Source organism: Nothobranchius furzeri, chromosome 5, assembly GCF_043380555.1.
Source record: "Nothobranchius furzeri strain GRZ-AD chromosome 5, NfurGRZ-RIMD1, whole genome shotgun sequence".
Lineage (NCBI taxonomy): Eukaryota > Metazoa > Chordata > Actinopteri > Cyprinodontiformes > Nothobranchiidae > Nothobranchius > Nothobranchius furzeri.
Window position 1 is genome coordinate 38046400 of NC_091745.1, and position 24556 is coordinate 38070955.

The 24556-nt window shown below is 42.0% G+C and overlaps 2 protein-coding genes across 2 annotated transcripts; one reads left to right on the forward strand and one right to left on the reverse strand.

Annotated features, from left to right (window-relative positions):
- Nucleotides 1–52: 52 nt before the first annotated feature.
- On the reverse strand, nucleotides 53–5608 carry LOC139070181 (uncharacterized). The gene is made up of 5 exons (XM_070551917.1): nucleotides 5536–5608; nucleotides 5342–5367; nucleotides 1977–2036; nucleotides 1782–1856; nucleotides 53–1120 (listed from the first exon to the last, which is right to left on the reverse strand). The coding sequence occupies exons 1-5, from the start codon at nucleotides 5606–5608 to the stop codon at nucleotides 53–55; spliced, it is 1302 nt and encodes a 433-aa protein (XP_070408018.1).
- Nucleotides 5609–16351: 10743 nt separating this feature from the next.
- Nucleotides 16352–17447, forward strand: LOC139070182 (5'-3' exonuclease PLD4-like). The gene is made up of 5 exons (XM_070551918.1): nucleotides 16352–16373; nucleotides 16529–16748; nucleotides 16824–16989; nucleotides 17062–17158; nucleotides 17245–17447. The coding sequence occupies exons 1-5, from the start codon at nucleotides 16352–16354 to the stop codon at nucleotides 17445–17447; spliced, it is 708 nt and encodes a 235-aa protein (XP_070408019.1).
- Nucleotides 17448–24556: the final 7109 nt, after the last annotated feature.

Consider the following 24556-nt stretch of genomic DNA (forward strand, 5'->3'; position numbering starts at 1 on the left):
AAGTGTCAAAACAATAAACAAAGTAAATGGAAAGAAAAAACACAAACTGAGGTCAGCGGGTGAAGTGTCGCATCAGAGCTTCACGCACATCACTGCCCTCCTCTGCAACTTCCTGCATATTTGCAACCACTGGTTCATCAGCAGGTGCGTCACATTCTACATATTCCTCCCCATGGCTCTCACAGATATTGTGAAGCACACAACAGGTCAGCACCATGTATTTAAGAAGCTCTACATCACTGTCGTTTCTCTTCAGAAGACATCGCCACCTACCCTTTAGCCTCCCAAATGCATTTTCGACCACAACTCTGGCTCTGGACGTTTTCCTGTTGTACGTCTGTTGTTCAGCAGTGAGACGACCGTTGTCAGAAAATGGTTTTAGGAGCCAGTTCTGCAGAGGATAGGCAGAGTCCCCGAGCACATAAAAGCCTACATTTACTCCCTCAATGTTCTTGGTACTAGTCGGGTGCAGTTGTCCATGAGCAACCAAGTCCCAAAATGTGGACAATCGCAGCACACGGGCATCATGCAAGCTACCTGGCTGACCTGCATTAACATTCCAGAACATGCCTCTGCCATCCACAATGCCCTGGAGGATTATGGAATGCCAACCTTTCCTATTGAAGTAGTCTGTGTGGAATCCCTGTGGTGTGATTATTGGGACATGGGAACCATCGATGGCACCCACACACTGAGGAACCCCCCACCTGGTCTCAAAATAGTCAGCCATTTCCTGTAGCTTTTGCAGAGTTGGAAAAGCAATAACCTCGGCAAGCAAAAGTTTACAGACAGCCTTACAGAAGTCCTGCACACAGCGGCACACAGAGGTCGTGCTGACACCAAAAAGAAGCCCGATGCTCCTGTATTCACTGTTAGGTGCAAGCTTCCACAGTGCAATTGCAACTCTTTTCCTGAGTGGCACGCAGGCTCTGAAGTTGGTGTTCCTCTTCTGCATGGCTGGACGGAGCTTGGAACAAAGATATGAAAAGGTCTCTTCTGACATTCTGAAATGAGCTATCCAATCTGACGGAGGGAAGTTTGGCATGGTCACATCCCAGAAGGCACTGGCACGGCTGAAGGCCCACACAGTTGGTTGCCGTCGCTGATTCAAAAGAGCCAACTAAAAAAAAAAACAGTCATAACACAGTAAAAGTAAAAAGAATAGTGCTGTGAAAAAGATTGAAACAGTATGGTTATAGACATAAAGTTCACATCAATAGAATTTGTTTAAGGTTAAAATAACAGCTGTTCTTTATGGCACTACCAGTGACTGGTTATGTTTTGTTCACTTTATAAAATGCACAAATGTGGTATTGCTTGTAATTACCTATATAATTAATTATAATAATTTCAGTACAGCTGCACAACTTATCTATGACATGCCCAGGACGTAAAGAGTGAAGGATTCAGGCCCTCCTGTTGACTAGCATCACCATGAGTGCAGAAGCTGTTTGAAACTTAGTTAGGTGTTGGCCTTTCATGTTTAGCATGTCTTAAATGACCAATATACAACCAAACCATTTGATTTTGGTGCTTTTTTTTTTTTTGTTTTTGTTTTTTGATAGTTGCCCTAGACACCCCTTCAGAGATTATAACGACATGTAATACAGCATTAGAAGTTACTTACCACCTGGCGCCTCCGTCTTTGTCTCAACAGTAGAAAGTTATGCCTTGTGTCCGATATTAATTTCAGAAAGCGTCGTCGCCTTTCAGCTGCCCTCCTCCTCGATGCGCACAGCATAGCTCTAAACGCTATCGTGATGTGGGTGTAAAGAATATACCAAACACCAAGAACAGAAAGAACGCGCTGGTGACTGGACTCCATTGTTGTTGTGTTTTGGCGCGATCTCGTCGCGCTGTGTGACGTTAAGGCACACATCGCGCGTGACGCATTACGCTACCCCGCCTAGTTACTGGAGCCTGGAATGTGATAGAAACGCTTGCCAGAAAACTTCTAGACCCATACCGGTACATACCGGTCCATAATACCCAGACCTGACCGTCCCAGACCAGGCGATGGAAAAGAGCTTTTTGATCTGTTTAAAGGTCACATGGCAGCCAGTGTGTCTCCAACATCAGCTACACAACGCAGCAAGTGTAAGTTCCAAATACCTGCCTTGACCACTTCATGTATGGTTTTGTTCTTTAAACAATTATGACAAACCTGTTATTTTTTCTCCATAGCCATTTGGATCATTGGAGACAGCTACGTGAGGCGTGGTGCCCAGAGAGCTGCAGAGACCCTCGGAGACAACCTTTTAATATTTTACGTTTTTTTTAATGTGTCGACACTTTGTGCCCTGTTGTTTTATAAAATGTAGTGTAAAAAATAAATGTTTTTGCTCAATTACTGGAATTTCTTTGGTTAAGACTACAAAGTGAGGAATAATCATTTACAAGTTATTTGTACAACAGGCCCATTTTAAATCCCAACAGTTTCTTAGCAGCCAATAGAAATGTGTTCTTTACTAACTTTACTTGGTTTAAAAATCTTACTAAAATAAACAGAGTGCCGTATTGCAAAACCCAATCATACTTGTTTGGTAAACATTAGCTTTGTAGATATTTGTGTGCAACAAAAAACAAACTTAAATAATTAGTCATTCTTTATTGAAAAACAACAAAATACAGGTAAACAGAAAGTGTGGGAAAATGATAATGTGAAAGTATTGCATTTTAAATGTAATCCTACTTATCTTTAAAAAGAAAAATTCAAAAAATGTCCTGTACAGCAGGGATTCCCAAAGTGTGGTGCGCACGAGCTGCCGCTAGGGGGTGCGCGAGCTGCCGCTAGGGGGTGCGCAAGGTGAAAAGTGTAATGGCTGCGGAGCTCAGAGAAGTCTGTCATATGTCACCATTAGCGTAGACACTCATTTGTGGGTGGGCCAAAGAAAAAGTAAGTGGGCCCAATAAATGCAATTGAAAACAAGTATATTTTTGCGTGCGCGCGTGTCCTCCACATGTACCCTGGCTTCATAATAACAATGCGCCTAGCTCCAGTACACTGGCCTGCGCACACCGATATGTTCCGTATTTGATCATTTTTAACGGTGTTGGATAAATCTGAAGGTGGTGAGTCATTCTGGCAGATTGTAATTAACACCTGTCTCATGCAGGTGTTCTGACATTGTAAACCTCACACACAGAACATTGTGGATGTAACAAAATAACAAGAAATGATTCCCATTCAGGCTATTAACTGCGCGCTGAAGATCTGAAGTTCAGAGTGTGTCTGTCAGAGGTCAGACGCGTTCCAGCGGAACCACGGCTCACGGGTGCACAAGTGAGCACATCTGGGCTGGGCAGAAGTCATTTTACAACATTGGTTTTAATAGCGCCAATAACGAGAAGCGGTGACTTGAGCGGCTCATGGAGCTGTGCCGCACACACACACACACACACACACACACACACACACATATACACACACACACACACACAGAGATTCAATAAGCGCGCACGCTGCTTTAACTCCGGCGCGCCATCAGACTGAAGGCAGAAATGAACGCTGCCTCCACCGTGATAAAAACTTTTAAGAGGTTATTTTTCATTCAAGGTCAAATTAAGATATTAGCTTCTGGGATGAGTCGGGTCCGCTACAGCCAGTGACTCCTCATGAACCTGACCACAAGTCCTGTTACTGCACCATTTGTTATTCCAGTCCGCGTGGCAGCGGATCGCAGATTCAGCCACACCATAAAACAGCAATAAGTCGGTCTGAGGTGAAAGTGAACCTCATGGCTATATCTTGTCCCCTATTGACATTTGATTACGCACAAGTAGGTGATCAGCTCAGGTTTACGCAGAGCAGAAGGAAGGAGAGCGCTCTGACCGCACAGGTTAAACGTTCCTACTTTAAGAAAACCGTTAAATTGCATTGTTTATGTGCTACCTGGGCACTCTAAATATTTATTTAATATTTCATTTATTTAAAATGAAATCAAAGGAAATTGTAATGGTATCGAATGTTTACTACTTAAAAAATGAAAGTGGTGGGGAATTTTTTTAACCCTGTCTGTTTGTATATATATATATATATATATATATATATATATATATATATATATATATATATATATATATATATATATAGAGCCATGCCCTGATGTGGGGGCTGGGGGGGGGGGGGGGGGCACATGGTCGGGACATAGAAGAGGGTGCGCGGCTAAATAAGTTTGGGAACCACTGCTGTACAGCAACATGACAGAAGAATGGTCTGTCTGTCAGAATGTGCTGAACAGATTTGCTCTATCAAGAGGAGCCTTAATGTGTACAAGGTTCCCCTTGAGTAATATTGGTTTGGGTTATGTATCGCCACATCAGCATGTAAATGCTGAACCAATCTGGAATAAAGACTGCTGATAGAGGATAAACAAGTAAATAGGAGGAAAAATTAATACAACTAGGAAACCAAAATAAAAACAGCAACCAGCAGCTGCACCTGTGAAGAAACATTTCTAAGAGTCATCAAGAAAACGTGGGATGAACAACTATAAACATGTAAACCATGAACCACAAACATCATGAACAACAAACATCAACAAGCATGTGTTCGTGCGTGTGCTGGGATGTGAAGTGTTAGACCGCCAAGGACCAAGTGCACTCTGGAACGGCCACAAGCACCAGAAAACCTTGCTACAGAGAACTCAGCAAGGCTGACACAGGTCATGGGCCACAGGACACAGGATTCACACAGCATTTCCACCTGAAACAGAATCATTCAAATTAGAATCAAATACAACAGTTGTTCAGTATGACATCAAATGGATTTTTAAAGAAGGGAATTGGACTTCTTTGGTTTCATGAATATAGGAGGGTTGATCTTAAGCCTGATTCATGCTTCTCATCCAGCTTCATGCTGGATTTTATCCAGAATTGAGACTTTGAAAATATATAGTTTAATTACAGTTTGATTTATTTGACATCTGTATAATGTTTATTATTTTGTTTTCCCCCCAAATGCCTAACGTTTTAGTTTAACATGAATATTTGTCATTCATCCCAATACATAAAGTTACACATTAAAGACTGTCCAAAAATTAATTTGTTTCTCTGAGTAATTAACCATAGAATTAGATGGAAATTAATAACATGATTGTTTCCCATCTAAACAGCCCTAGTCACAGACAATTCAAGGGTGGGGAAGATTTTCTTCTAGTTACACAGCAATGTAACGTCGGTATGTTATACAGCTAATGCTTCAATTTTTTAAATCTCAACCAAAATATGAAGTAATGTGTTTGTACCCTGGAGTCCGTGGTGAAGTGATGACTCTCAAAGTGTTCACTGCACAAGCGGGAGAATGAATTGGAGTCCAGCACTCTCTTCTTTGGTTGCTCACCCAAAGGTCAAGCCTCTCTGGATCACCTAGAGGAAAACTTCATACAAAGAACTAATTAAGTATATGGCTTTAAAATACTTACCGGAAATTACTGACTCGAGCGTACTGCAATATAAGCCTCACCCCCCCAAAAAAGAGCGAGTTTATTTGATGGCATACAGACTTCTAACATCAAGCACTATCTACCAACTCACCGAGCTGCAGTATATCTGTGGTCAGGTCAGGCTTGGGGAGAAAATATGACACGTCTTTCAGGATGGACTTCATCTTTGGTAGCTGGCGAAGCTGGAAAAAGCAGGATCTAACCACCTGGCTAATGTGGGAGTCCATCCGCATCTCTGGGTCCAAAACCACCCCCAGGTTGGTGATGGTTGGCTTCACTAAGCTGCAAAAACAGGGTTGCAGGACAGGACTAACTGCAGTGGGAGAGGGAGGAACAAATATTCCAGTTATAAATATTAAATATTTTAACAAATAAATATTTGTTAAAAGGAAGAAACTGATGATGACTTTAAGATTAAAGGAATGTTCTAGAACGGGTCTGGAACCAACGATGGCCCTTTGGATCAAATTTGGATTAAAAAATAGCTCATGATTTTATTTATGGATGGAATAAAAATACAGGTTTTAAGCATCTTCTCAGTATCGTCATGTTGCACGACTTTCCACAGCAGAAGGACACAAAAACTGCCAGAATTATGATTAGATAGATTTACGTTTTAATCTCAGAATCCCAACTTTTCCCAAAATCCTCACATTATTCTATGAATTCAGAGAAAATATACATTTTTCAGAGGTCTTGCTCCCCTGCTGTGGATATTTCTCACAATTCAACCATTTTTTCCTTTCAAAAGCTTTAGTAAGAGTTTGGACTCTAAACAAGTTTTACTTTGCAGACTGCTTGTCTACACCTTCATCAGATCTGCTCATAATAAAACATTTGGGTTATATTTAATGTATAGAGAAGATGCTCTTCCTGGGCATTAAGTTATCAAAAACAGATAAAAGTTTTTTTTACCATAATTTTAACTGCTATCAGCTGATAAAAATAATAACAACAGCCTGATCATTAAAGGGGTGTAAGTGAAACCGTGCGGATCACACAAACCATCATGCTGTCTATATGACTCCGAGTGAAGGAAACATCACGGCGTTCCCTTCCCAACACTTTGGAGAGGCTGTCTAGATTGTGACAAAGCCTGAAGGGATTAAGGAACATTAACCCTTAACAAATCTATAGCATCCCTGTGGAAACACCTTGTGTTTACATGCTCTGAGCCTCCAGTCTGGATGATTTAACCTCCTTAATGTGAGGATTCACTCACTGCCACAGAACACCTGCAGTCTCAACCAGGAAAACAGCTGCTGGAATGGGATTAGAGGCTGGGATTAGGGACCGTCAGACAAAAATGGATGATGAACCTATAAACAGACCTCTTAATGGACGATCATAGCAACACCTAAAGAAGCAGCTGGACCAGAAGCAGACCAGAACTCCTGAAACTGCCCCTCTCCTGATCTATATGGTGGATACCTACATGGAGGACCAGTGTCTGATGTTAGGAACAACATTCGGGCATCAATGGCTGCATGGTGGCACAGTTGTTAGCACTGTTGCCTCGCAGCATGAAAGGTGCAGGTTTGAAACTCGGCTGCGGCCTTTCTGCGTGCAGTTGCGTGTTCTCCCCTTGCATGCGTGGGTTTCCTCCGGGTACTCCGGTTTCCCCACGGTCAGATCTGTCTCAGAGTCCGAGAGCTACACGAGCGGTCAGCCCGCGCAGAAGCTAGCCGCTGCATCGGTCAGGCTGCCCGGCCTGACCGCTGCGGAGTTCCGGATGGAACAATGGAACACACAAGTGTCCCTCCAAGCGGTCATATTTCAACCCATTTTTATCTTAAATGCACTGGGTTTTGCCCTTTTACCCATCGAAATATGCCCTATTAATTATTTTATCGTATTTTACATTTAAATTTCATGGTTAAACAGTACATGCTACATGTTAAACTGATAGTTAGCTAGCTACTTCGGTAAACAGCTGGTTTAAAGGCGGCAGTGACATAAAATACAAATATAGATTTTAACTTACCGAAAAAAATGAAGTGGAGACTCCTTGGACCAGGGGTGTCAAACTCATTTTAGCTCAGGGGCCACATTGAGGGAAATCTAGACCCAAGTGGGCCAGACCGGTAAATTAAAAACAACTTCAGATTGTTTCCTTTGTATTAATACAATCAATATAAAACAAAGCTGGAGCCTGAGGACAGTGTATCCAAAATAGTACAAGTACAACACCTGAAGTGTACTTGAAAATTTGAAAAAAATAACAAAAAATCAATCAATAAATAAACATTCCTTAGTGATTCAAAGAGCTTACAGATCACATGGCTAGATCAGTTTCATGCAGCACTAAAGTATATTTGACTAATTTTACTTTACATCTTTTAGCTTTCACCGGCACATCAACATCAGAAGTCACATCCTGAGTGGCGGCCAACTTCAGGATGTGATTCAAGTTCTTGTGTGAGCCTTGAGTGCAGCTTTGTTTTATTTATACTCATTACAGAGAAAACTTGCTCACAAAGATATGTTTATTTTCACTCTACATTGTAAAGTATGAAAATAAAGTTTACACAACCATCTCGCGGGCCGGACTTAACCCGCTTGCGGGCCGGATCCGGCCCGCTGGCCGCATATTTGACACCCCTGCCCTACGCACTTGCACACCTCGGCTGGCCTGGCCTGTCAGACTCCTGTTTAATTCTGCACTCTGTCCGGCAGGCCAGGCCCTTGCCGGGAGCGCGCAAATGAAGGGCGCGAGGCTGTAAGTGTGAATATTGGGATTGAGCCAAAGGGTCTGAATGCTTTGGGCCATTTGATATTTCAGTATTTTTAACAAATCTGCATACATTTCTAAAATGCTGTGTTTTTTTGTCAGTATGTGCTGCTGACATTAATAAGAAAATAAATAATTAATTTTAGCAAATGGCTGCAATGACAGTTAATGACATTGCAGTTTGTTTTTTCTATAAATTTTTGTTTTATTTTGCAGTTTGTTTGCAAAATCTAAACAAGAGGTAAGAATTTTTTTATTCACAGTTCACCTACTTTATAAGTCTAAATGCTTTTTTTTGTTTTTGTTTTTTTCCTTAGAAATGAACCTTATATCTGACTCCTAAAACAAAATTATCCTTGCAAAAAACCCACAATTCCAGAAATCATCAACAGTAATAAAACAACCAGTGTGACTTATCTGGAGTGTGTAGACGACTAAAATGAGACAATTCTGAAGAAATACAAACCATAAATGTGCGACAAAGGCCTCAACATAAAAAGATGTCTGCCTCCAAAGAGGTGCAACAATTATTCATGATGAGACATAAAATAAATTTAAACATTTGAAAATAGAATACAATTATGATGCATGGCCTAAATTAGCAAATGATGCATGCAGACTCGTAGGGAAACAATAAATAGTGATCATCTTTTTTAAAACAGATGCACGCAGACATGCATAAATCAAAAACGTTGTCACTAAATAAACCCAACTTAGTTCAAAATAAGCTGAAATTTTTTCTAAATCACACAGAAACAATCGTTAAAGGACCAAAAACGACCTCAAATTGAGGAGCAATTATGCCTAAAAGCCACACAATACCCAGCTGGAGGCAGAATCAAACTGTGGCCTTGAATCAGAGTCTTTTCAAAACTGTCAGAGGCCTTTCAATGACTTCTCTGGTTCTCAACAACGTCCCACGAATATAATCTTCTATTATAAAACACATGACTCACTACTTTTGTGTTTGCAAGGCTGAAACTCTGTGGATTAAAACTGAAGTTGAGGCATCATGTTTGCAGGTAATATCATTTTAAAACGTTAACCCTGAACTAAATCCAACATGTGGACTTGAGCTGACACGTCATTTTCATCAATAAGAGTCAGCTTTAAGAGCCTGCTTGCTGCAGGCTCAGATGATCTGAATCGTCTCTTAGCTATGGCTGCCAGGAGGAACTCCCCTAATGAAACTCAAGCCTGTTCAGATCCACTCTTTCATTGTCTGCAAATGTCACAAATTGCAAATTTTGCTTCATCTGTTAGCCAGTAAGTTATGTCAAATGTCATTAGAGCAAATGTGTTCAGTCAGAAGGTCTGCAAATGTTATTTATGGAGGCCAAGTAAAAAAATATTCTTTAGGGTTTGATCATGGTTCATTTTAAAGTGATTTATCGCCATCTTGTGGACCTTTAACCCCATTGCATTAAATGTGATACTGGAAGCCATGTGTGGTAATCTTTAACCATTTTATAGATAAGAAAAGTTTTTACCTGTAAATGTTTATTTTTGAGAAATGAAATGAATATTTGACTCCAAAAACAAAGAAAATACAAATTAAATCAGAAGAATTAGGATTTGTTTATAAATGAAACAGAAGAGCTTTGGGTAACAATGACTGACTGGCAACAATCTGATTATTATGACCACCTGTTGATGTGTCTGATTTAATAACTTAATAAAACTTTGATTTAGAAAACATTCATCATATAATTATTATTTAATTCAATAACTAGAAAATAATAAATGTCTGGCAGCCTGCTAGAGCCACAGAAGAAGATCATCCAGCTGCACCTCTGAGAAGTTAAAATAAAACCCTGACTTATTTTCAGATGAAAACACTGTTTTATGAAAACACAACTTGTGTGTGACCTCACTTGTAATTTCACAAACATGAAAACTCATCAGTGAACATTTACTAAAGAAGTTCATCCTCATTTTCTCCTACATTTTCCATTTTCCTTTTCTAGATCTTTTTCTTTCCCATTTGTCCAGATGATTCCTCATGATCATTCATGCATATGAAAATAAAGATAACTGATGTCAGGTTGAATTGCACCGTGGATCTGGGAGAGTCTGCACCCCTGGCTTTACCGTCCGGACAGAACCGGACAGAGCCAGCATCCGGACCGCTTTAATAGAGCGGTCATTCTCATGATATTCCCTCAGTGAGTCATCCTACCTGCTGATGCTGCTGGGTCTTGCTGCTGACTCCGGAAACAGCACGTTTCAGTGAAAAATTCCCGTTTTTGCACATTTAGTGGCGTCTGTTTCTAGAGTGTTCGACCTGAGTCCAGCTTCTCCCACCCGGAGTCTCCTGAGGTGTTCCGTCTGGAAGCATCTGCAGAAAAAAGGCAGAGGCGGCCTGGGGACAGCGCGGTAGCGGCGTCTGATCAAAGCCATGACTGAACCCTACCCCATCACAAAAAGAGAAGAAGACAAAAACGGACGAGTTGGTAAACATTACGTGTTTGTTTTTGTACCTGACATGAGAGGCCCTTTCAGCAGGTAGGTTGTCTTAGGGATCAGCCCAGTGGCGTGATGACTCAGCACCGGTCCAAAACAAACAAACAAACAAACAAAAAACAACACCGGGCCTTGCGGTCCAGGCCCCGATTAGCCACTCCGGGCCTGTTTGAGGTTATCAGTAGTAAACTCTACATGTAACAGTTCAGTAATTAAATGTCTGACAAAGGGACTTGTTAATGGTCGTGGTCCTGCGGGGAAAATCCGAATAATTAAAATAACAATAACTGACATTTTCATACCTGCTTATGTTGAATAAACAAATGCACATTTTTTTAACCTAAACAACCTGCTTTCATTTTTACACCCACTTTATGCTCACAAGGAAGTTATAAGATCTAATTAAAAAAGCTCAATTAATTTCGTTTATTCTAATAATCTACAAGGTAATAATGTAATGTGAACCACAGTCATTCCGTTGATTAGGGTAAAAAAAACATGAAACAGATGAACACGTGATTCCTTGAAGTTTGTAAAGGAAATTAAGTCACCTGTATGATGATCTCACGAATTGCTGAAGACGCACGTGACGCAGCTTCTTTAGCTTGCTGGCTACGTCTGCATGCTCCTCTCCTTTGATCACGCATGCGTGCTCCTCTCCATCCTTTGATCACGTCTGCGTGCTCCTCTCCATCCTTTGATCCTCTCTACGCTTTGATCACGTGATCACGTCCCTTTGTGACGTCATCGCCAGCCTATAAATAGCGCGCTAGAACCCACTCCGTCAGTCAGTCGAGCTAAGCCTAGCTAGAAGGATGCGTGGATTCGGGAATGTCTTTTCACCTCGTACGGCCATGTTTGCCGTTACTGGGGTGGTTGCAGGTGCTTTGATTACTAAAGCGGTTTTAAACACTTATAAACACTTTTATGGAGACGCAGAAAAAGAGGATTTATCCTCTTTAGAACAACCAGAGTCTGATTTTAATAGTCTTGGACCCGGAAAATCAACATACAGAGACGTCGAACCATCGGTTACAGACGATGAAGGGACGAATCGTCTCTCTCTGAAAATGAATGTTGAAAATTCTTACGGAGAAACAGAAGACAGTTTATCCACTTTGGGAAAACCAGAATATGAAAGCAGCGATCAAGAGTCAAGAGAGTCAAGATGTTGCGTTTCAAAATAAAGGCCTTTTAAATTTGTCCATATACGACCAAACTTTAACGATTTCAAAATGCTCTAAAATGGAAAGTTGCTGTTTCCACAGGATAACTCCACTTTATATCAACAGTACACAACCCCACAGTGATACTGTATCAATATCAAGTCATTATGATGTTGCGTTTCAAAATAAAGGCCTTTTAAAATTGTCGATATACGACCAAACTTTAACGATTTAAAAAATGTTCTAAAATGGAAAGTTGCTGTTTCCATAGGGTAACTCCACTTTATATCAACAGTATACAACCCCACAGTGATACTGTATCAATATCAAGTCATTCTGATGTTGCGTTTCAAAATAAAGGCCTTTTTTCTTCTTCTCCAGCCTTCAGAGAGTACAGACGCTTTTTTTCTCAGCTCCCTTATCGGCTTCCCCAAGGCTCTTGTCCTGTCTGCCTACAGAGCACTTCTCTGCAATTCTCCTGAAACCACTACTCTCTTTTTGGAAATATGGACTTAATTAATTGGTCATTCAACGTGATTGACAAAATTTTCTCTACGTTGAGAACGGAGAAGGGGGCTCCCACCTGTCCCGAGGGGACATTCGCATCGGGATATGCACTCGATTCTTGGGAGGTCTGGCGAATCGTGTGCCTCTCTCAGCTGTCCATCGAGGACGTGGAAGATTTGTGGATATTCGGCCTGATGATCACTGGATTTCTTCTGATTGGAGTGGGAGGATATCTGGTTTTCTGGAAATTTGGGAAGACGGGAGCGATTGGAGTGCGACCCGTACCCACGGAATGTGCCGCTCGTGCGGTGACCTCACAGACTGGGACGTTACTCGAGGTGAACCGTAAGCTGGACAATGTCCTTGCGGCGTTGCCTGTGTTAGTGCGCAAGATGGATTTGATCTCGGAGAGGGTCGCCGGACGATGCAGGGATGTGGAATGTAAAATTGGCTTCACTGGTGGACATGAATGACCACTTAGAGACTACAAGACGGAGGGGAAGATTATCTCTGTCTACCCTAAACAAAGTTATGTTTATCCTTATCTGACGCCATAGCAGCCTCTCAAGGCTGCCTCAACACACCCCCACAAAAAGGAGGAATGCCGACAGATGCTGTGTCCCGACCTTCACCCTCTCCCTTCAGGCTATATCTGCAGGGACCTCAATGTGCTCTCTGTTCCTTATCTCTCCCTCCCACCTGTTGTTCTGCAGCTGGTCGATGCGCCGCAGTGGCAGCTCCCATTGGAGGCTTCAGGATCCCGCCCACCCCCACCTCCCCATTGGACTCTGATGTTGTACACGTGCTGTCTGTGCTTCCATGTCGGGTGTTTTTTTGCATTGGAGTGCTACACCCTGCTGGTGTAACCCTGTTAATGCCTTTTTTTCCCCTCCCTGAACTTTCCTCATGTAACACCCTTTTCATCTAACTATTAAGGTAGCGCGACTCATGTTGCGAATGACCGCAGTCACCAATTCTTGTTATGTGTCTTACCCACGTATGTCTGATCTTTGAATTGTGTGTGCTGAAACTGAATTTCATTTCTCTGTATGTCCTGCACATGTGGAGAATATGACAATAAATGACTCTTGACTCTTGACTCTAAAATTGTCGATATACGACCAAACTTTAACGATTTCAAAATGTTCTAAAATGGAAAGTTGCTGTTTCCACAGGATAACTCCACTTTATATCAACAGTACACAACCCCACAGTGATACTGTATCAATATCAAGTCATTCTGATGTTGCGTTTCAAAATAAAGGCCTTTTAAATTTGTCCATATACGACCAAACTTTAACGATTTCAAAATGTTCTAAAATGGAAAGTTGCTGTTTCCACAGGGTAACTCCACTTTATATCAACAGTACTCAGAAGACGATGTCCTGGACCCTATAGATTTGAGGGCTGCACTAAAGAAGCTAGATGAAATGGAAGCCAGACTATTGTTGGAGTTTGGTTTACAAAATATTTTCTGAGAGGACGTGGCTCCTTCTAGCTTGTCCTTCAGCTCAGAAGAGGAACTGAGTGAGGACGAGGATGAAAGACCTTCAGCCTCAGAGGAAAGTGATTAAAATGCGTTTGTCAAGCCTGATGATGCAAACAAAGATCCGTCAGACACGGATGAAGAATTAGCCGGTGGGTTAAAATGAGATAAAAAATACAGTTCAAACGGTGTGGGATTTAGCTAAGAGAAGTAAAACACCTAAGAGAAGAGAAGAAAGTAACATTGAATCATCTCTGGTTTCAAAGATAAGTTCAGGTGAGGACGAAGATGGAAAATCTTCATAGAAGTCAAGTGTGGATGAAGCGCTTCCAAGCATGTCCTCTAGGGTCTCGTACGACCCACACTCGCATCATCAAAGGAAAAATAAGGGATTAGAGATTAAAGATAAATTATCAGTGACTGCAGAAAATAACTGAGGAGTAAATAAAAGTGGAGGCTCGGTCACAGGAGCCAAAACTCGGAGTTCTCTGGTTTCTGGCAGAGATGCAGAATCCTCACAAGTAAGCAATTCTAAAGCGTCAGTCACATCTGGAAACCACCTGAAGGGATGAACAAGAGGGGGGTGTTTAAGAAGAAAATTAACTTTTTTCACTTAGGAAGTAAAAACGATAAAATCTCTAGTAGAAAGTGGATGTACACATATAGTTTAGGCCCACTTGCTGTTTAGAACCGAGAAGCTGTTTAGATTTCACAAGCAAGTAGAAGAAATAGACGCAAGAACAACAACTAAAATTTTTGTAAAAATGTTTTTCTATCAAATAAAATGAAATAGAATAAAATATATATAAAATACACAAAAAAAACAACAAAAAAAACAATAAAATGACACAAAAAAAGCCAAAAAAAAACCCTTCCCTCCCGCAGAATCACCACCTTATTGTGGTGGGAGGGTTTGAGGACCTCCATATTCCTGGAAGCTGTGTAGTCTGGTTGATTAGCCCCTGTTAGGGTCTCCATGACAACATGGTCTCTCAGGTAGGCGGTCGGACTAAGTGCGATTCAAACACCTAAAGATTAGACCGCCTCTATATGGATGACGAGATCGAGGTCTTCCATGTAGAGGAGGTGCTGTCCATGGCCAGTCTTGTGGATTATCTGGTAGACGGGGATCTGACCTCTGCAGAACAGCATGGCTAGTTGACAGGGCGTCTCCTTGGTATTAGCCAAGTCAGTTAGCCATTCAGGGTGAGTCCCATCCTTTAGCAGCTGCTTCATCTGTGCTGCCAGACACTCATGGAGTGCAGTGAGCTTCTTAGGTGGATCATGTCAGGTCCTGGAGCTGTCCAGTTCTTCAGACCTGAGGCTCTTTGTTGGGTGTCTGCCACAGTGATGTACTCTGGGTTCTGCTCGGGGAGGTTGCTGTAGTCTTCTCTGGAGAGGCTAGCCCCTTTGTTCAGTGTCCAGCCTTAGTGAACACACACACACACACACACACACACACACACACACACACACACACACACACACACACGGTCAGAACACATACACATGGTCAGAATACACACACACATATGATCAGAACACACACATACATGGTCAGAATACACACACACATATGGTCAGAACACACACACATGCACGTATGGTCAGAACACACATATATGGTCAGAATACACACACACAAGTATGGTCAGAACACACACACACACACGTATGGTCAGAACACACACACACACACACACACACACACACGTATGGTCAGAACACACACACACACACACACACACACACACACACACACACACACACACACACACAGCCTGAAGCACAGAATACAGAATGCAGAATATCATGTGTCTGTGACAGGGTGTGTCCTGTCACTGTGACCCGATTGATCATGCACCATGGCTAGTTGAATAGGGGAGATCTCTGTTTGGCTGACTGGTTAGCAAGTGTGACTTTCGCTCGGCAGTCTGGGGATCTAATCCCAATTGGACACAGATCTCTCTGAAAAATTTACAACATTGACGGCTTCAGCAACGCTGTGCCACTCCGTGGATTTTCTCTTATTTGTTTTGCAAAAGCACTTCCTTTCATTTCTCCACCTCACCCACAAGTACCTCAATTTCTGCTTCTGTGAAATAGAGCTTGCTTGATCTGCCTTGATCTACGGTCGCCATGTCATTGGCGGAACGCTACAACAGCCGGCTTATGTATATGCATGAGATCCACAAGGCACTTTGCATTGACTATTTATGGCAGTAAGTGGGAGCGGTGAGGGCGGGATGTGACTAAAATGCAGCTGAGAAACTTTCTCGTTAGTCTCTGACTTATGAAGCGGAGATTGCGTGCAGCTGTGCGTACTCCATGTTTGATAGATCACAAACCTGCTTGGCGTAAGTACATTTTTTTTGCTGAGCTTAAGTACGTTTTAGTAAGGATTCTACGCAATGTTTGACAAATGAGACCCCAGGCCTTTCCACCGGACGCGTAACGTCCGCAAAGCGTATCATTTAGCCACCGTTGTAGTTGATGGGCACGCTTCCTCACTACATGCCGCAAAATGTATGCTTTGATTCTATTTTTATGCGCTATGATTTCAGAACACACCTTGGGTTAGAGTCATTAGTGGAAATGAGGTGCACATTTCCAGTTGTTTAACCTTTAGAACAAGTTATCACCTATGAAACTTCTGTTGGTAAACAGAACAGAAAATAAACCACTGACCCCTTTGGAGACACGCTGCCATCTTTCTTCTCGCTCATCTAAGCTAAGCTAAGCACGGGCCCACCCTGGACCCTTACTAGAACCGCCCCTGATAACTGTGAATTAAATGTTCTTTCCTTTCAGGGTTCTCCAACATCCTTCTGTCCTAAGTCGAGGACCCAGGACCTGGAGGCGATTCTCTCCTCAATCTCAGAGGCTCAGAAATTTGTTGATGTTGCCGTCATGGAGTATTTTCCCACCATATTCTTCGAAAAGCCCCAAAAGTGAGCCTCCTAAAATCAGTTTTCCTTTTATTGTGAACCGTTTTCTTTGATATCCCAGCTTTGGTTTTGATTCAGATACTGGCCGTTTATGGACGATGCAATCAGGACAGCTGTGTTTGAAAGGAAGGTTAAGGTCAGGGTGCTCATCAGCTGTGGGCGGGACTCTAATCCAGCCATGTTGCCTTTCCTTCAGTCTCTGGCCTCATTGGACTACCCTTATCATCATATCCACATCCATATAGTAAGATGGCACATTGTCAGATTTAGTCCAGCTGCTTACTTAGAAATCATCTTTTCATTTTTTTTTTTTCAGAAACTCTTCATTGTCCCAGTGGGAAACCAGTCTGACATTCCATTTACCAGAATAAACCATAATAAGTACATGGTGACTTATAAAACTGCATACATTGGTGGGTTTGTTGTTTTCTTTTAGAAAGCAGCAGGTGTATTTTATTGTAGTAAATTATTGACCAGATGATGCTGTTTTGCTACTCAGGTACCTCTAACTGGGCGGGGGACTACTTTGTAACCACAGCTGGAGTTAGTCTGGTGGTTTCCCAGTCCAACGCTCACCCTGCATGGAGAACCGACGCCCTGCAGAGCCAGCTAAAGGAAGTATTCAACAGAGACCGGCACTCACAATTCGCCGTCCACCTTGATGATCTCGGACACAATCCGCATTGTGCATTATCACAATAAATAAATCATTAGTGAAAGTTTTTACTTTTGCATCTTTGCTAAGGCTGCATGTCTTAAATATGATTTTAACAAATGTTTTAGAAAAATGCTCTTCGGTCTGGTTAATCCATTCCTGATTTTCATTTCTAGTTCCAACAGTTTTTAAGATGAACATCTTGGGAATTTAGTAGAAAAAATGTTTGTGTGAATCCAGTTGGTTAGGGTTAGTGGAGTCACTAAAATGAATGGAAGTCAGTGGAGGGCCACACAAACAAATGTGTGTGTGTGTACTTGTGAGAGAGAGAAAGAGAATGAGCAAGTAATTCATCACATTTGTAAAACTTCAGTATTGTAATGGTGGCTAAAAGCCCCATGCTGCCTTATGGGAAGAGTTCTCTGTGTAGAATTAAACAGGATGAGTCTGGCAGGCCAGGCTAACACACAACTATGAGGAGGATGCATTTTCTGTTGTAAATGACAAAAAATTTAAAAGTTTAGTACTTTTCTAATCAAGTCCAATCGGTATAATCAAACACAGCTGAACTCTAATAGGGGCATCTCAAGGATGATGACAAGAAATGGATCGCACCTTTAAATATAGGAGAGTCACAGCAGAGGCCCAGTCTCAACACTTGCACTGCACCCTGCGGTTTTCAGCAACGTGCACTTGGAGAAAGTGCGCAGTAGGGTTCGAATGCGTAGTACACAAGTGTGCAAATAATTGCAGAATTGAGACAGGAAGCATTGCATCATCGATTGCAACGCATGCCATGATGCTGGTCGCTGTGAAACTTTTTTCAAAAACCTTTAGTAACAACTTTCAAACAAACAAAGCAATGAATGTTTCTGACAAAGCAGCAATGAAGTGAAATAAATTTCACTTCATTGCTGCTTTGTCAGAAACATTTAGAGTATCAACTAATCATCCTAAAATTAATTGATTTCATTTGAAAATACATATTTTCAGAAAAGGAACGTGAGCCTTTTCTCCCGCAGCAATGACTTGTGGGTAATACCCTTGCCCGAGGTCCGCATCGCTGCGGACTTGGGTGAAGTGGTGCAAATTAAGGGTGCAGAGGAGGCATGGTCAACTTCCGCACTTGAGAATCGGGACACCCTATATGCCAGGGGTGTCAAACTCATTTTAGCTCAGGGGCCACATTGAGGGAAATCTAGTCCCACTACTGTTTGTTTTTAAATGTTTACATGAGTTGGCTCCACGTTATCTGGTGGATTTGATCCATCCTCGTGTGCCTGCAAGGAACCTTCGGTCAGCACAACAAGGAATTTTGGTCGTTCCTACACACAGACTACAATCCCGAGGGGGTCGTGCTTTCTCGGTGCTGGGGCCGAGGCTCTAGAATGAGCTACCTGCATGGGTTAAACAGGCCACCACGCTCGGCAAGTTTAAGAGCCAGCTGAAAACACACTTTTATTCTTTAGCTTTTATTCAAGAAGAGTCTCATTAACGGATGGCTTTGCACTTTTTGCTGCCCCACCTAGATTTTATCTGCATGTTTTTGTTGGTTTTTAAATGGTTTTATATGTTTTTATTTTTTTAATGTTTATTTCTGCTGTGCAGCGCTTTGTTTGGTCCTTGGGCCATGTGAAGGCACTACATAAATAAAGTTTAGTAGTAGTAGTAGTAGTAGTGATTTATCCCATGAAGGTTTAAAAGATGATCACCAACTTTTATATATTAATTAATCATTTGAGCGATAAACAGGGATGATTAATAGGGAGACAACAGATTGTGTGGAACATAAAGAAGTTTGATCTGAGGTCAAGGGGAAGCTGATTCCATATGTGAGCAGCATAGTAGCTAAATGCATCTCCACCGTGTTTGGTTCTGACCCAAGGTTCTACCAGCTGATTGTTCCCAAGGGATCTCAGAGCCCTATTAGGTGTAAATGCAGGAATGAGATTGGACATTTTGGTCCTATGCCATTGAGTGATTTATAAATGAGCACTTTGAAGTCTATTCTGTGGTTTACTGGTAACCAGCGTAGGGATCTAAGAACAGGAGTGATGTGCTCCATTCCCTTAGTCTTGTGAAGACTCTAGCAGCAGCATTCTGAACAAGCTGCAGTTGCTCCACAGCTTTTCTGGGAAGACCAGTTAGGAGACTATTGCAGTAGTCCAGCCGAATAGAAATAAAAGCATGTAGGAGTTTCTCTAAGTCTGGTCTGGACATGAGACCTCTGACCCTTGATGTTTGATGAAGGTGATAAAACGCTGATTTAGTTATAGTCTTAATATGTCCAGAGAAGCTCTGGTCTGAGTCAACAATAACACCAACATCTGGGTTTTTGTCTTTATTCCCCTGGAGGCTTGCTGAGCAATAACATCCATTCTACCCTTCTTATTGCCAAAGACAATAACTTCAGTCTTGTCTTTGTTTAGTTGAAGGAAGTTTGACTGCATCCAGTCGTTTACTTGCTCGCAGCCTCCCTAGACATGTTTAAAAAAGAAACAGCCTACAATATCTCCTTGTTGATTGCTAAAAGTGGGCTACAGTTTTAGCAGTTTCAGTCAGGGTCACACCTCCCTGCATCTAATCAACACAACGACTCCCTCTCGATAGAGGCTAACGACTCATCAGGCGGTAGAGAGGGGGGTACTCACAGTAGTTTCTGCTAGAATTGACAAAGCTCCTCAGATATGAATCAAAATGTCTTCAAGAAACCAAAGAAGTCCAGTTGCCTTCATCTGAACCCTTTTGGATTAGTTTGTAACAGAGAAACTTTCCTTAGGACAACACAACAGCCTCTGACCAGAAACCAGAAACAATCTTTTCCACTCGCTGAATTCCTCTTCAAAATAAAACTAATGCGTGACATTACTCTTGTATCATAACCTCTTCAAACTGTTACATAATAAATCAAATACATCTCACCACACACAAAGTTGTGAGACTTTATTGTAATTGTGCACTATTTAGAGTTTCATGGTAAAAATCTGTCAGATTATTAGTGATAGCAGCAACATTTAAGTGTTTCACCTTTCCTTTTGAATCGTTGCTGCTTTGTGCTGCACGTTGGTGTAGATTCTTATCATCCTATGACCTTAAAGAAGCCCTATACTTACACACCCGGGGGGAGCCCACACAAAGATCAGTTTCTACCTATATTACACTATTTATATGAACTCTGAGCATACCGGGGGTTCTTTTGAGCAGAGAGGACAGAGAGGGGCAGAGCGCTGATTGTTTGTGCGTTCCATCCTGTGCATGGCCACAGCAATATTTTCAAAGTGGCAATACCAAAAAATATAATACACACAATTGTTCATGTCTGCTCAAATTCTCTGGTGCTTCCTGTCTTTTATTCGTGCTCGAGTGCTCTGCTGCTGTGGAGCTCATCAGTCGTGCTACGGTGACTTCACCTCACTAGCGCGGCTCTGCAGTCTGCTATTCTTCTGAATGGTAGATCCCGTTGACTGGCATAGTTCGAAAGTAACTCATGAAAAAAAAAAAATAGAAAGCCAGGCAGAAGTCTTTGTTGGAGGATTACTTTCAAAACTCAGTTCCACACTCAGGGCCGTTTCAAAGCTTTTTGGGGGCCGAGGCAAAATAGACCCCCAATCTCACTGGGCTCTCCAGGAGGCCTCTGTGTAATTTGTATTCTGGGGTGAAGGAATACATCTATACCGGAGTAGTCCATGTTGTACTGAGGGCTCTTTTTCTTTGTTTGAGACATTATCCTGTTTGAAATCTTCTTCTTCTTCTTCTTTGTGGCTACATGGCAGTTGACAAACAACTGCAGGTGTATTACTCCAATAGATCTGGGGTGTGGTTGAAATCGTCCTTCATTAGCGCCCACCGTTACCACGAAAACACATCTTCAACAGTCAAAAACTTTAACTGTCCTCTAGTGGGGTCTGAACGCCCCTGGGTGGCGCTACTGTCGCCGTTGAGAAACGCTGTTCTAAGAGAAGGAGGGTAAGCAGATGTTGGTCTGCATATCGGTGGGGTCAGTTACATGTTTCTTTGCACTAGTTCTGCTTCTGTCGGTGGACAAGTGAAATTCAAAAAAATTAAATATTCTGCAAAAGTTAATTTATTTCAGTAATTCCTTTCAAAAAAGGTGAAACTAATATATGACATAGACTCATTCCATGCAAAGCCAGATATTCCAAGCCTTTATTTGTGACTATGGCTTACAGCTTATGAAAACCACAAATTCAAAAGCTCATATAATAAACATTTTGTGAAAGGTTTTCAGGTGGTTGTATTTCACTATGTGTATTCACTCACCGTACAAAAAGACTTAGATTTTTGTTAGATTTTTTCATGGGGGGTGGGGGTGGGGGGTATGGGAAGTCCATCCGTCCATTCATCCATCTTCTGAACCCGCTTCGTCCACGCAGGTCGTGCGGGGGGGCTGGTGCCCATCTCCAGCAGTCAACGGGCAAGTAGACGGGGCCCACCCTGGACAGAGAGCCAGTCCATCGCAGGGCGGGGTATGAGAATGAGACTATGTAGAAAATGGCTCTTTGCAGTGGTCTGCTAGCCTAATGAGACCAAACTGTGCAAAGCAAGAGTTTGGTCTGGTAACGCTCCATTAGAACCTCTGCAGTCGCATTCTGGCTGGCCAGTCACACCTCTCTGTTGGTATTTCAAACCAATAGAGCTGCCATGATCCTGCCATGCCTTGACCTCCATGCACCATCATTCACCTCATCAGCCTTCATGCTTCATGCCTGGTCCCCTCATCAAGCCCCAGCCAAACCCTGTTTCCACCGCAATCCCAGCCTGCATCTCATCAGCTTCATCCACTTCACCTGCTCCTGACTCCTCAGCTCATCACACACACCTGCTTCCCCTGCTACTTAAGAACCAGCCATCCAACCATCCAGTGCCAGATTATTGAACACTTTTGCCAGAAAATCTTCCAGCCTTCCTTCCTGCCTGATCACATTCCCTTGACCTCGTTTCCACACCTGACCATTGCCAAGAACTCTGCCTGCCACCACGACCCTAGCCTGTCTACGACCACGTCTCCAGCCTGCTCCCTGTACCTGCTTCGTCCTGATCTGGCTTCGACCCATGCCTGCTTTCGACTCTGCCCTTACCTGAATATTCCTCAGGTAGCACCTCCTCATAAGCTCAGGCTAATAACGACTGTTAAAACATCTTGCTGTGTTTGGTGTCATCACGGGTCCTCTAGTTCAGTTCAAGACAAGAGCCGCCATTGTGGACCAATCACAGTGCTCTATCGGCTTTGTGGGCCAGTCAAGGCTCTCTATTGGTTTGGGGGGCAGGATGATGTGACGGAGTGGAACAAGATGGCGACAACTCATTTTAAACAGTTTTTGCATACATTTTGGATTAATATGACTTGGGCTTTATTAGAACCAGGAGCAGAAAGATGTATTTTAGTCCTTTATTTATAAAAATGATGTATTTTCACCTTCTGCGGACTGCCTCATTGACATCCGTTGCGGCGAGCATGTCACGTTGTTTGTTGCCCAGTAGCATGCGGAGATCGTTTGAAAAGTCAAAGGTAGAAGCCGATTTACGACGAGAGCCATCAATGGAGCGTTGCTAAATAAATACATAATTTAGTCTGGCTTGCCAGGCTAGTGGTCTGCCTGTGTTTGGACAAAAACCCCTTTTTGTACTTTGACACACCAAGTAGTCATTCAATGCTTTGCTGAAGGACACTGAGGCCTTTTCAGAAACTTGAACGACTTTAATCTGCTGAGGTCATTGGATTTAACCAATCACATTCTGGTCTCATTATTTGACATGCTATTCACAGCAGATCTCATCAATGATTGGTACATTTATAAGAGATGCAATAAATGACAAAGTGCATTGGTTGGAACTAGATGGTTTCATTTGGCAGATGCTACTTTCTGCAAAGGCAAACATTCACTCTTTCTAAAAGCAGTGTTGACAACACAGGGGGGTGCTTCTTTGCCGCTGTACGTCACATATTTTAAAACATCCCGCAGTAGTGTGGTTCGCATGCAGTCGCTTCCTGATTCGTGCTTTTGAAACCACACTGACTATTCTTTTTGCAGGGTATCATTATCAATAGTAAACGACTCTGTTATTTTTATAATGTATAATAATTTCACGTGATTTCTTTTTCTTTTATTTAAACATAACATTTTAAATAATATATCTTTAGTTTCATACTGGTTTCTGTTTGACAAAAAAAATTGATAAAGAAAATAAGAATATGTAACATGTTTCAGTAACAGACTTAAGAATAGAAAGGCCTGTAAAAACTTGGGTTTCATTCATTCATTCACTCATTCATTCATTCAGAGTGAAAGAGGATATCAGTCTGAGTTTAAGTTCTTTGTAATAATGAAACTACTGAGTTTTATAATCAGTAACATCTTTACACCATTATTGTGTTATGAATATAAGTTTTTCTCTTCTTTTTTTGTTACGTAATAGTCATCTCACTGTGTGTCACAGCAACATCCCATAATGGAAAAACTACAAAAAGGATCTTATTCTGTCTGCTTTTTGCTGGTAAAGTTAATGATTTCATGTTTCTTACTATTTTTGACTCTTTGATTTTTGGGAAGTCAATCAGCATCTTCTCCTTTCAGGGATTTCCAGCCCTGTGTTTTGTGAGGACTGGAAAGCCTCTGTTGTTCCGAGTCTTGAAGCGCTGGTGTCCTCCTGTGTCGTGGTACCCTGTACGTTCACCCATCCTTATGGAACCAAACTCCAGACTCAGGCATCTGGTATCGAAATCAACAAAAGGAAGAAACCGTCTACCACGAGGAAAAGTCAAGGGTCTTGGACAGCTTTAAGGATTGAAAGATTTTGGGAGACCTGGGCCAAAACAACCCACGACTCGCTTTACATCCATCATTAGAAATAATGGCTGTAAGGGATCACGACAACGGTCCGTTCTGTTTCCGCATTGAAATGGTAAAAAAGGACGACAACAAACCAACTGAGCAGAAGTTCTCCTCTGTTGAAAGTTGTGTTCACATGAACAAGCTCAGTATGTGGCCATCTTTCCATAACTTTATGAATCGGTACCAACATTTCTGCTTAATACTTATTTGCTTAATGTTTTATTTATCCTTTTTTATTAGATGATCCTCCAGAACCTGACTTGAGTCACTCAAAGATGGCCTCTAAAGGAAAACCACACTTG